Here is a 13,071-nt window from a genome sequence, read left to right on the forward strand (position 1 = left end):
TTCATATGTTCAGGTTTTTAATACATTAGATAGGGACTGCTACAATAGGGGTTACCTTGACGTGGTGGAGCAGCTTGGTGTACATTTTTTTGCGCAAAAAAAGTATCGACTAAATACCCTGTATTTGTTATCCAGCACTTCCTGATTACTGCCATTTTTTATTGCAGAGTATTTTTGCAAATCTGTCATTCTGTGTTTTCTTGTATCTCAGCATATGGCTGTGCAGCCCTCCAAAGAAATACCTCCCCACATCATTACTGACCCACTGCCAAATCGGTCATGCAGGAGGATGTTGCAGAGAGCAGGACGTTCTCCATGGCATCTCCAGACTGTCACATGTGATCATTGTGAACCTGCTCTCATCCATGAAGAGCACAAGGTGTATGGCGCGGAGCTGTGTGTATGGAGCGGATCCATGTGTGTACGAAGTGTATGGAGCGGAGCCGTGTGTACGGTGTGTACGGAGCGGAGCCGCGTGTGTACGAAGCAGCCGCGTGTGTACGAGATGAACGGAGCAGAGATGTGTATAGAGCGGAGCCGCATGTGTACGAAGCAAAGCTGCGTGTGTACGAGATGTACGGAGCTCAGATGTGTGTGGCGCCCCTGAGGCTCAGTCACCACAGAGGTACTGCACCTTCTCCTAAGGTGTAGTGCCCCACCATCCTGGTAAGGTGGGAACTCTTTTCCACGCTCCAACACCCGCACCCCACACACAGGATAGTTTTGCACAGCCACAGGCGGCTCTGTACTTAGAGAGTAGCAGAGCACCTTTGGTGGTTCCCTGCTTGGAACACTGGATGTGCTGGGAGGTGGGCGGAGTTAAGGCATATAAAAGATTGGGAAAGTGTAGGATTATGGGTCAGTCCGTCTGGAGTCAGGTCGGCGGAGTAGTAGGACACTCCGGAAGGAGTGAGGATCCCTGGAAGAAGGGATGGAGGGAGTGCTGCAGCTTCCTCAGTGACCTGAGCCAGCTGGCACGGGAAAGGAGAGAAAGGAGAAAGATGTAGAACTGTAACCTAAGCTTCCATAAGAAAGAGAGTCAAGTACGGAACGAAGGCATAGAGAACAGAGAGGAGACGTGGGTTGGAAGAGGAACCCTGCCTATAGGTTCTCAGCGCAAGGCCGGGGCCCGGTCCCCGAGGTTGTATGGACACTTATGGTTCTGCAGCAGACACCGGTGGAGTAGTTGGCTGTAAATGCACTACTCCCATCTAAGACTTGGGGCACAACAGCATCTGTATAGAGAGCTGGGACTCAGGAGAAGGGAGTCCCCGAAGCAGGCTACAGCTGTCTGCCATACGAGTAGAGAACACAGGAACATCTGTAAGGAGGAACTCCAGCGTAACTAAGTGCTAGGAGATCTTCACACTTAAAGGCGCAATAGAGGAGACGGTCAGAAAGGTAGATGTTGGCGGAGTGTTGGAGAGGAGCCTTTCATCTTGCCTGGAGGTTGACTGAGTCTCTGACCCGGAGGACACGGCACGGAGGCAGGCACCTGTGTGCCCTACTGACTGTGAGTAAAGTGTTGGAACTACAGACCCTGGTGTCCTCCATTCATTATCGCGCCTACACCCTCAGCACCACGCCTACACTGCCTGCGCCTTTCCTCATCTATTAATACTACACTGCCCTGAGGCTACAGCTTCACCTGTGGGGAGCTACAACATCTATGCTGCAACACACCACTAGCCCCAGAGGATCTGCATGCAGCGTCGGCTTAACATCCCACTTGCCGAACACCACGGGTGGCGTCTCGAACTATTACACTACAAACCGCAAGCGCCATTAATTTGGGCACCCAGGGCCACGGACCGGGTCACTGCTGCTGTGACACCTCCCTCTGACACTGGCCCGGTACAGAGTTCCCAACGGCCCTGGGAGGGCAACCCATGTGTCTGGAGCGGAGTCGCGTGTGTGCGAGGTGTCTGGAGCGGAGTCGCGTGTGTGCGAGGTGTGCGGAGCCATGCGTGTACAAGGTGTATGGTGGGGAGCATTTATACCTCCCAACCATCCCGGATCCAGCAGGACAGTCCCGATTTTGAGTCTGCCCCGGCCAGGAGGTTACTTTTCCTGCGGACACAGGAGTACAGGGCGGAGCCCCGAGGAGCACTTTAAAATTTGCACGTGACGTTCCACAGGAAATTACGTGCTGGAAGTTAACCGGAAATTTGGTAATTTCGGGAGAAGATTGTGACGAAACCATGGAGGCACTTCAGGGAATGCTTCAGATCCATCACCGTGTCCTCCTCCGACAGCGCGGACAGCAGGATCGCCTTGGACTCAAGGATGTTGGCCATGTGAGCGGATCATGATATGTCCTGCACCAGGAGGATCAGGTGGGCACTACAATGTGAGCCGGGCTGCTATAGTATCTTTGTAGAATCTTTATTTCTTTCTCTATCGCTTCTTTCTTTCCCCTCTTCCTTTCTCTCACTCTGTTCTTCTATTCTCTTGCTCTCTCTCTGTTCTTTCTTTCTCTCTGTTCTTTCTTTCCCCTCTTTCTCTCTGTTCTTTGTTTCTTTCCCCTCTCTCTCTCTGTTCTTTCTTTCTTTCGCTCTCTGTTCTTTCATTCTTTTCCCTCTTTCTTTATCTGTCTGTTCTTTCTTTCCCCTCTTTCTTTCTTTATTTCTTCCCCTCCTTCTTTCTCTGTTCTTTATTTTGCTCTGTTCTTTCCCTTTCTTTCCCCTCTTTCTCTCTCATCTTTGTTTCTTTCTGTCTCTGTTCTTCCTTTCTTTCTCTCTGTTCTTTCTCTCTATGTTCTCTTTCTTTCCCCTTGTTATTTCTATTTCTTTATCTCGGTTCTTTCTTTCACCTTTCTTTCTCTCTCTCTCTCTGGGCTTTCTTTCCCCTCTTTCTCTCTCCCTCTCTTTCGCCTATTTCTTTTTTTTCCTGTGTTCTTTTTTTTCTGTCCCCTCTTTTTCTCTCTCTCTGTTTCTTTGCCCTCTTTCTTTCTCTGTTCTTTCTTTCTCTCTCTCTCTCTGTTCTTCCTTACTTTTTCTCTGTTCTTTCTCACTCTGTTCTCTCTCTTTCCCCTCTTTCTATCTGTTCTTTTTTTTTTCCCCTTCTTTCTTTCCCTCTCCTTTCTTTCTCACTGTTTTTTTTTCTCTGTTCTTTCTTTTCCTCAGTACCAGTGTGCCAACAGTACCAGCCACTGTGCCCATAATGCTAGCCACTGTGCCCTCGGTACCAGTCAGTGTGATCAGCAGTGCTAAATGGATGCGGTTGGGGCGTGGACATTGGTGTGAATAGTTGTGAAATGGGAGTGGTCGGGATGTGGCCTAAATTTTGCCACGCGCTGCAGCCTTTGTCCCTCTTTCCCTTCTTCAAAAGTTGGGAGGTATGATATTAATATTGAGTAGAATTATCTTCGGCCTGTTGGTTCGCCTCTCCACAACAGTCACAATCTCTCAGTGGCCCCTCGGGAAAATTAATTGCCCATCTGTCATAGGCGAATGCAATACTCTATAGCTATTCTGTAAACTGTTATACACATTTGCTTATATGGAATGGTCATTGCTTTCAAATATGATTAAAAATAAAAGGGTAATACTGAGGAAGTGAGCAGCACATTTGAAACTTCCACAAGCAAAGAGTAGAATTTTAGATAATGCTTGAAGAGATGAACCATCAGACAAGGTAATTCAGTCTTTATATACATATTCATGCATATAGAAAAAAATAAGCCCTGTGGTAGTGTAAGGGCCTGTCACACTATGCGATATCGCTATAACTTGTGACGTTATAGCGATATTGCTAGCGACATCGCTGTGTCTGATACTTTCCTACGACCGGCTCCCCCACTGGTTATCGCTGATCGCGCGAGAACGTCCAGGACTGTTTCTCGTCGTCTGCTTCCTGCGGTGCTTCCTGTGGAGAGATGAGCGACGAGCATGGACGCGGGCGGGAGGACGTCAGGATCGCCTAGTGTGACAGGTAAGTAGCGACCCCCGTCCCCTGCGATGTTGCTGGTGAGATCTGCCTGTGTGGCAGCTCACTAGCGACCACTTAGCGATGCACCAGCAATCCTGACCGTGTCATATCACTGGTCGGGATCGCTGGTGCATCTCTAAGTGTGACAGTACCTTTAGAGTTGTCCTTTTTAATTTTATTGCATCATAGGGCTGAAAAGGTCTAAAATATCAAACAGATCTCATACGCACCCTCCCTGGGTCCAGCACTGCCAGCAGTTGTATTTTAGCCTGTTCTCACATGCACACCGCAAATTGAACAATCTACTATATCGTTCAGTGCTCATAGGCTGCGCCTGCCATTATTTTTTGAAGAACAGAAGGATGTGCTGCTGAAAAGCATGATCTTTTGGACAAATTATAAGAATTCATTTTACTCATTCGTTGGGTGATCAGTAGCCTGCTTAGACTACACAATTACCGTGAGCAAGTGCCTCATACAATTGACGGAGCTCTGCTGAGGAGGCAAAGGAGGTCCCTTTGGATCTTTACTAGTTAGCTGTAAGCTGTGTGCAACAGTAGGGTGCAATCAATCTGTAATGCAAGATTAATCTTTTCTAGAACAAATGCTTTTAGTGCTAAATAGCTATGTGATTTGTTAGTCCAATACTGTAATATTGACACATAGAAAGAAGTTGGAACTTATAGAACGTTATGGCCATGTGCCACCAAGAGAGCAAGCAGTTGCAGTGTTCAACTCTACCATTGCTTTTTGACTTAAAATGCTGGGAATTTTATTTTTATGACGCATTAGTGTAGCCTTTTCCTGTGCTTGTTTTGTTTCAATATCTGCCAAAATGCACTGTAATTCATACACCACACATAAGTAAAACATACATAATATTCCACTCTTTTGTGGCCGGAAAGGGGGGGGGTGTCCTGAAAAGTACCACCCATAAATCATGCTGCAATTTAGAGAAAAATACTTTGGCAATAAATACAAGCTAAATGTGTAGAAATTTTAATACAATTTGGTCTTGAGATTTTTACGCTGCGTATTTTTGAAACAATGCAAGTAACCCATCTGGCTTAATAGGTGCAGAAAGCCTTCAACATGAAAACCTCCAAATACTCATCTTGGAAACATAGCCTTAGTAGTTCAGGTGTAGGCGAGATGCAAGAGGCAATTGTTAACTTGTACTTAGAGTTGTGCAAAAGAACTTCAAGTATATACTGACAGAAGTCTAACATGGCACTGCAGAACAATTCCCTGGACATGAAATATGTAGAACTTTCTACACAGGCAGTTTAGCAGCTGTTACCAATTAAAGGTGTTAGACTGTGTGAAAAAAAAAAAAAAAGCCCATCAAATATTTTAAAATGTAAAACAAAAAAATCCTGTTTGATTCCTCACCCAGCAGGGGCGGACATATCATTGGTGCAACCTGTGCAGCGGCCCAAGGGGTAAGGGGACCTATTTCTACAAAAGCAGGTGCAATTTTGCGTTTTTTTGGAGCTTTTCTGTATGTGTCCACCAGTGTCACCCAGTCTTTGTTTACAGGCTACCAGCATTAGGGTGTGTGCACACGCTGCGGAATGTCCTGCGGATTTTTCAAAAACCGCAGGTAAATCCGCAGGTCAAAAGACCTGCGGTTTATCTGCTGTTTTTCTGCAGTTTAGACTGCGGTTGGATACCTGCCATGGAGCAGATGCCACACCGCAGCAGAATCTACACAAAGAATTGACATGCTGCGGATTTGAAACCGCAGCAAATCCGTGCGGAAAAGTCTGCACAGCAGTTTTCATTGACTTTAATGGTACTGTACACCTCAGCAGAAACTGCTGCGGATCCGCATGACCAAAACTGCCTGCGGATCCGCAGCGTGTGCACACACCCTTAATGTGCCATAGTGGCACGTGACGGCAGCAGAAAGTTTGTCTCATTGTGCTGGCATCAGTATGGCAGGTTGCTTGCAGCCTGTAAACAAATGCCAGCGGTACCATCTGCACAGAATGAGCAGGTGATTGAAAAGCTGGATATATATATTTGATCTATAGATTTGATCATTCTAGAACATTTGCTGCCCCTCTATTTTTATCCATTAAACTATCAGACAACCTCTCCAAGTTACTTACAAAACTGTCAAGAACGTGTTGTAGCCATGATCTCACAGATAGAACCCATTCGTAGTGTATGTTGCTGTTCACATGTCCAGGTTTTTTTCGTGGAAAGCATAAGCACGGATCAAAATCATCCATAGAAGTCTACGAGTCCGTTAAAGTCACAGACATCACACAGATGGCATCAGTGCACAATTCTTATGCTGTCTGCTATATTAATCACAATGTATAAAATATTTGCAATTAATTTCTTCTTCACCAGTGAAAATCACTGATGAAACGGATGAAAATCAGATACAAAACAGATTTTACATTTGACAAAAATCATGAAGGCTTAGGGCATAATTCAGACAATGATTTTTCTTGTGCGCAAAAAAAGATACACGAGCAAGTGTTTTTATATGGTTTTACACTGCCATTTTTGTGTTTGTTTTTTTTTAAAGGGGAAGAAGTACAACGTCAAAATACCCTTCATTTTTTTGCCATTATCATTTCAGCTTTGATTTTTCTCATATTAAAATATATATATTTTATATTAAGTTACCAAGCTTCTTCCACTGCAATGTTAATCACCGAGAGCACCCATATTGCACACTGATGCTACCTGTGTGCTTCCACAGTTTTCATCTATACATACTCGTATTGGTAATTTTGAACCATGACACATCAAAAATGGACATGATGTCTCCACAATTTTTTGCAGAAAGATTGTCTGCAAAAAAAAAAGTACTCATGGTGACATGCCCACAATCGCATGTGAAAAGTATGTCTGAATGAGGCCTAATCTAATGGATGAAAAATATAACTAGACATGCGCAAAGCTCATTTTGGGCACTTTTTTTTTGCAGGTGTTTAAGATGTGTTACCATGCTGCTTAGAAATCATTCAAATGATCATATATTCAATTTTGTGCTGTTCTTATGCATGATGGTCGGCACACAGACCCATTAAAGCCAGGGCACATAGCCAATCCCCCCCCCCCCACAGACCAATGGTTCACATGGAAAAAAAACTAAAATCGCAGCACACAAGAGTCTAGCACATTTTACAGACCAGAATAAAGCATCCAGGTAAAGGTAACTACAGCACCAATCCGCAGTGTGGACATGCGCATGGAGTATCAGTGACATCCAGATGTAGATGTGACTAGTTAGCTTTTAAAAATATCCTTCAGAACCAGGGTTTATGGCTACAAGTCTTTTCACAAGTATTTTGATGGCAGGCTTTTTTTTATTGTCACACACTTTTTACCTAAGTCTATGAAAAAATCTCCAATGTATGTATTTTGGTTCATAATTTCCTACTGAGTGTCTAACAGCTGGTCACATGGTTTTGGGTTTAAGGGCAAAAAAAAAAAAATTATATAAGAAGGGGAAAAGGCCCACTGATTAAGAGCTATAGTTGGCCGTAGACCTAATGCTAATGGGTTATCAGAACAATTTGTTAATGATAGTACAGGAAAGATGTATATCTTTGTACCGTGTTAGCCAGTAGATAGAAAAATATTCAGAATTGAGAGTCCTCAGTAGTTGATACCTTTTAATGGCTAACTGAAAAGATGGTAACACATTGCAAGCTTTCGAGACTACTCGGGTCTCTTCATCAGGCTAGACTAATACAATATGTGCCTTCAGATTTTGTACTAGTCTAGCCTGATGAGACCTGAGTAGTCTCGAAAGCTTGCAATGTGTAAGGCTGAGTGCAGACGGGGTTTTGAGCCCTGCGGATTTTTCCGTGCAGAATGGAAGGAAACCGCAGGTCAAATGACCTGCATTTTTCCTGCGGATTTCTTCCATTTTTCACGCGGTTTTTGTGCGGTTTTCCATTGCGGTCTTCCCCCTGCGGATTTGGTAACAGGGGAGATAGAAAACCGCACAAAAGAAGTAACATGCTGCGGATTTTGTACCGCAGGAAAACCGCGCGGAAAAATCCGCAGCGTCTGCACAGCATTTTTTATTTTTTTTTTTTCATTCATTTTAAAGGTACTGTACATCACAATGCGGATATGCAACGTTCCTGCGTGGTAAAATCCGCTGCGGAAACGCTGCAAATCTGCATCGTGTGCACATGGCCTTACCGTCTTTTCAGTTAGCCATTAAAAGGTATCAACTACTGAGGACACTCAATCCTGAATATTTTTTTTTAATGATAGTAGTCACCGACTCACCGTGTATCGTGATGAAATAATTGATCCTGCAAAGCTTTTCTCACCCATTAACAATAAAAACTGTGTACCATTTACTTTACTATAAAAATTTGAGGAGCAATGCAAATATGTCCAACAATACACACTGTTCAGATTGTAACATTAGAACATTCTTTGCACAAGCGTAAATCTTTGTCAATGAGCAACTTTAGCAAGACCAATACTAAAGGCCCCGTCTCACATAGCGAGATCGCTAATGCGTCACCAATTTTGTGACAACAGCGATTTTGCCTGCGATCTCGCTACTTGTGACACACAGCAGCAATGACCGCCCCCCCTGCTGAATATCGCTGATCATGCAGAAATGTCCTGGGCCATTTTTTCGTTGTCGGCGTCCCGCTGGCCAGCATGCATCACTGTGTTTGCTGGATCGTTGCTGCTTCATTGAAGAGATCTGCCTGTTTGGCAGCTTACTAGCGATCATTTAGCGACGTACCAGCGATCCCTACCAGGTCGTATCGTTGTCAGGATCACTGGTGTGTCGCTAAGTGAAACGGGACCCTAAGGGTATGTGCACACGTTGCGGATTCGTGTGCGGATTTTTCCGTGCTGAATCTGCAGAATCCGCAGGTCAAAATGCCTGCGTTTTACCTGTGGATTTTGTGCGGATTTCGCCTGCGTTTTTACACCTGCGGATTCCTATAATGGATTAGGTGTAAAGCTATGTGCACACGGTGCGTATTCTGCTTTAGGGAATTTTCCGCGCCAAATTCACTAAATCCGCAGGTCCTGCGGATTTAGTGCATTTTTTGTGCAGTTTTACTGCATGTTTTGTGCTTTTTTTTCCCCTGCGGTTTTCCACCTGCGGATTTCTAGAATGGAGCAGGTGGAAAACTGCACAAAAGAAGTGACATGCTGCTTTTTTCATTCCGTACCAAATCTGCGCAGAAAAAAACGCAGCATGTGCGCAGCGGATTTTGTTTTACACAGCCTTTAGTGCTACTGTACATCAGGCCTCATTCACACGTCAGTATTTTTCATCAGTGTTTCTATGCCAAAACCAGGAGTGGACCTTACAGAGAAACTGTAATTGAAAGACTGACACCTGTTCTGTGTTTTGGAGACACTCCTGGTTTTGGCATACAAATACTGATGAAATACTGATCAAAAATACTGATGTGTGAATGAGACCTCACATGCAGTTCTGCTGCATATCCGCAGGGCCAAATCCGCTGCGTATACGCAGCAGAATCGGCACCGTGTGCACATAGCCTAAAAATGCTGCGGAATCCACACAAAGAATTGACATGCTGCGGAAAATAAACCGCTGCGTTTCCACGCTGAATTTTCTGCAGCATGTGCACAGCGGTTTTTGTTTTCCATAGGATAACATGGTACTGTACATCACTTGGAAAACTGCTGCCGATCCGCAGAGGCAAATGCGCTGAGGATCCGCAGACAAATCCACAACGTGTGCACATACCCTAATTCTATCAGCAACAATCACAAGCAGTCATTTCTCTATTGTGTAGCCATTATAAGAGGATCAGTGCAATTCAAGAACAGGGCAGCACAGAGTAACCCAGATATCAGTCAGATGCCTATTTGTCACATAAGTGGTTTTTTATGGATGGAATACCTACCCTTTCTAGTCTATTGGTCTGCTGACCCATTTTCCGCTATCCGTTATTTACTGTTTGAGGCCTGGTTTAGTCAAGCATATGCAAAATGGTCCCATTTTTAATCCAGAAAAATAAACAATCTTTTTCATCATCCGAATTGTTACTCTTAAGCTATCCGTAATTTACTTCAATCACATCTATATGGCTTCCTTTTTTTATATTAACGCTTTAATATAATAAGTCCTAATACAGTTTTCCATGTGAATAATTACAATGTATGCATAAAGTCGTACGGTTAGTAACCTGTATGTGATTTTATTTTGCACACCATTTGGATCAAAATCGTGCATGCTGTGATTTTTGTTTTTTACATGTGGACCAACTTGGATTGATCAGTGTGCTGTCTGTATGGCACCAGTTTTGTACATGGATAGCACGCTGACCGATTAGTCAGTAGTGTCATCAGAACCTACTGAGGGCACATGCCCATAATCAGGAACAGCAGCGTTTTGGACACCGCTCATCTGCACTAGGTCCAAAACGCTGCATTCAAGGTTACAAGCACAGTATTTATAGAATCTATGGAATTTATAGAAACCCCATGCTACTGTGCTTCTGTTTGACATGGTGCAGGTTTACGAGCCGCAGCATGTCAATTTATGTGGCGAAGAAGCTAGTCTGCGCAACAGAAATTTTATCAATAGATATGTATTGGATGCAGTAAATCTGCACTGTTCAATGAACACGTGGATTTATCTGTGTGATTGAATGCAGCGAAAAATAAGCTGCGTCCAAAATGCTGCTATTTCCTGATCATGAGCACGCACCCTAATAGGCAAGTGAAGCTGTGTTTTTGTTTTCATATGAAAAAAAAAAAGTGAAAAACTGATGAAAATCTGGCCCAGAACATTGATTGTAACTGTGTCAATTATTTTCATATGTGAAAAAAAAAATATATATTTCATTTTTCACCTTGGCAGAGCCAATTCTAAACCATTGTGCACATAAGTGATTTTACAAAGCACCATCACCCAGGCTTGTAGCTGACCGGGCCAATCCAGCATGGCACACTGACCTAGTTATGTAGGCACACACATGAGATGATATGATCATATGATGTGATCACCTGCCACATGAATGAGATGCATAGGACATGAACACACAAAACGGTGGCAGCATCTGAACGGACTCTGAGCATCATCACTTCCTAACTATTGCAGGTTGCTTGTTAGAACACAAGTGCTTTGCTAGTAATTGCCGGTGCCAGCACTTCATGGAGGAGGAAATGTACCTATTTCTACACCAATAAATTGGTAGCTCTATGCAGAAACATTAATAACTCTCCTATTGCAAACCCTTCTAGAATCCCCATTTGCTTTTCATTGTTAATGACTACATGAGAACGCTTGGCAGCAGAAGGTTGCCTGGAAATACAGCCCCACCACGTCACTAATGATCAGTACAGTTATAGGACCCTGTCCATAACCAGAGATGTACCCCAAACCCCCAACATAAATAATAATAAAAAACCGCGTTAGTCACCTGTGAGCTCCTGGTTGGAGACAGATCCCATGTTCTCAGACCTTTATAGAAGCTCCAGCAGACGTTACTTGGCCTTGGGTTTTGGAAGAAACCTTAGTATCTCCAACCACCCACCCTCCCCCAAAACTAGAAAAGGAGATTAAACGCAGAGACTGGGGAAATAAGGTTTGCTACATCTTTACTAAACAATGACGATGGGAGGGCAGTTGCATTTGAAAAGATCCCAAATTTTGCAAGACAATTGGCGACCAACAGGCAAAGCTTCCCCTGTCACTCCTCCTCCTTTTCTTACTACCACGCTCTCAAATTTTAGCAAAAATCACCTTTCGGCTGAAATGCCAAGAACCTCCCCACCCCCTCAAACCCATCACCTTCTGCCATGTTGAGCCCAAAGGTTAAATAGTTGTCTTCTATCAGGTCAGGCTAAGCTCCCACGTAGGTCCACATGACTAAATGTTGTCATATTGTCACCATCACATCATGCTCCTCTTCAAGAAGGAATATTCTCACAGCGCTCTCTGGAAATAATTGCGACTTTTGGCTTGGTGTGCCACAACTGCCCAATCAGCAGCAGAGACCACCTGCCAGGACAAAAATGAATGACTACCACACTTTGGCACACTATTAAGACCTCCCCCATGAATCCCACCTCCCTGGACAACTGGAGCTGAAAGATGACCAGTTAGGGGTTGAGCTGACCTGGAGTGATTTCCCAATTCCATCTCCTCTTATTGCATCCCCTCCCCCAGAGCACAGAAGGGAGGGGGTATTGGGAACATTTGAGAAGGATTTACTCTTCCAATTTTTTTTGTTAGTTATTTTAAGATTTTGGATCCAGGTAATTTCTATTAGCCCATTTCTGGTTGTTTGAGTGAATTTGCAGTAGTCTCCAATTTGGAGATGTGATTCTGAGATGTTTCAATGTGTCCTATTGTCACATTGTATGCCACTGGCTTTGCTGCATTAGCAATGAATGGTGGACCAGCCAGCAGGGCACAGCTCCCTTATCGCCTCAGGGCTCCTTGGTTCCTTAACAATCTGATTAGGTGATAACACTTTTCAACCCCCAGAGAGGAATGCAAGGAAGATCTTTGTGTCACACCCATGCATGGGACAAAGACCATGTCACCAGTGTGTCCAGCCACAATTTCCTGTGGTCAGTTTAAACTGGTCTGTCCGCTGGGTTTAATTGAAATCTTTAACTATTCCCTGCCTGAAGTGTCACCAAGGAGTGTTGGCTTTCAGTTGGTATCTCCTTACTATGCCTATTCATGTAGTAGCTAGCTAACATATAGAGGATGTATACAGAAATGTCAAGTAGTTCACTTATTACCTTGACTTGAACTAAGATACATTGAATAATAATTATTATAAAATTATTAGCTTTCAAAGATCATAATTGTGTCAAAGTGGACTTGAGTTTCCAGAAAAGACTAATACTATGATTGAGTTTTAGCATACATATACAAAGCATAGCATTGCCTTCAGTTATTACTCTGCTGCTATAACCTTCTGGTCGGTCATTGAACATCTCTACAGGTCTGAAGTCCATCAGGTTGGTCCTCAAGAAGATCTATACTTGAAGGTCCAACTAAGGTCCACCATTTGGAAAGTTTGTGACTCAGTGTAGGGTCATGGCTGGGTTTATTGGGTCTAGTGTGACCATCCGCTTACAAGGGTCGGAATCGCCTCTCCTGGCAGAAACTAGGGGTTGGGGGAGGGAACACATTTC

General features: G+C 44.0%; 1 protein-coding gene across 1 annotated transcript in view; it reads right to left on the minus strand.

The window, feature by feature from the left end:
- Positions 1–11,720, minus strand: part of LIN28A (lin-28 homolog A) — a 43,141-nt gene extending 31,421 nt beyond the window's left edge. Inside the window, exon 1 of the mRNA XM_073562310.1 lies at positions 11,663–11,720. Within this exon, the coding sequence (XP_073418411.1) occupies positions 11,663–11,720 (58 nt within the window). The remainder of the gene's footprint in view (positions 1–11,662) is intronic.
- Between the last annotated feature and the right edge of the window lie 1,351 nt (positions 11,721–13,071).

This window comes from Dendrobates tinctorius, unplaced genomic scaffold (assembly GCF_039654945.1).
Source record: "Dendrobates tinctorius isolate UK_male_01 unplaced genomic scaffold, ASM3965494v1 ptg000015l, whole genome shotgun sequence".
NCBI classification, from domain to species: domain Eukaryota; kingdom Metazoa; phylum Chordata; class Amphibia; order Anura; family Dendrobatidae; genus Dendrobates; species Dendrobates tinctorius.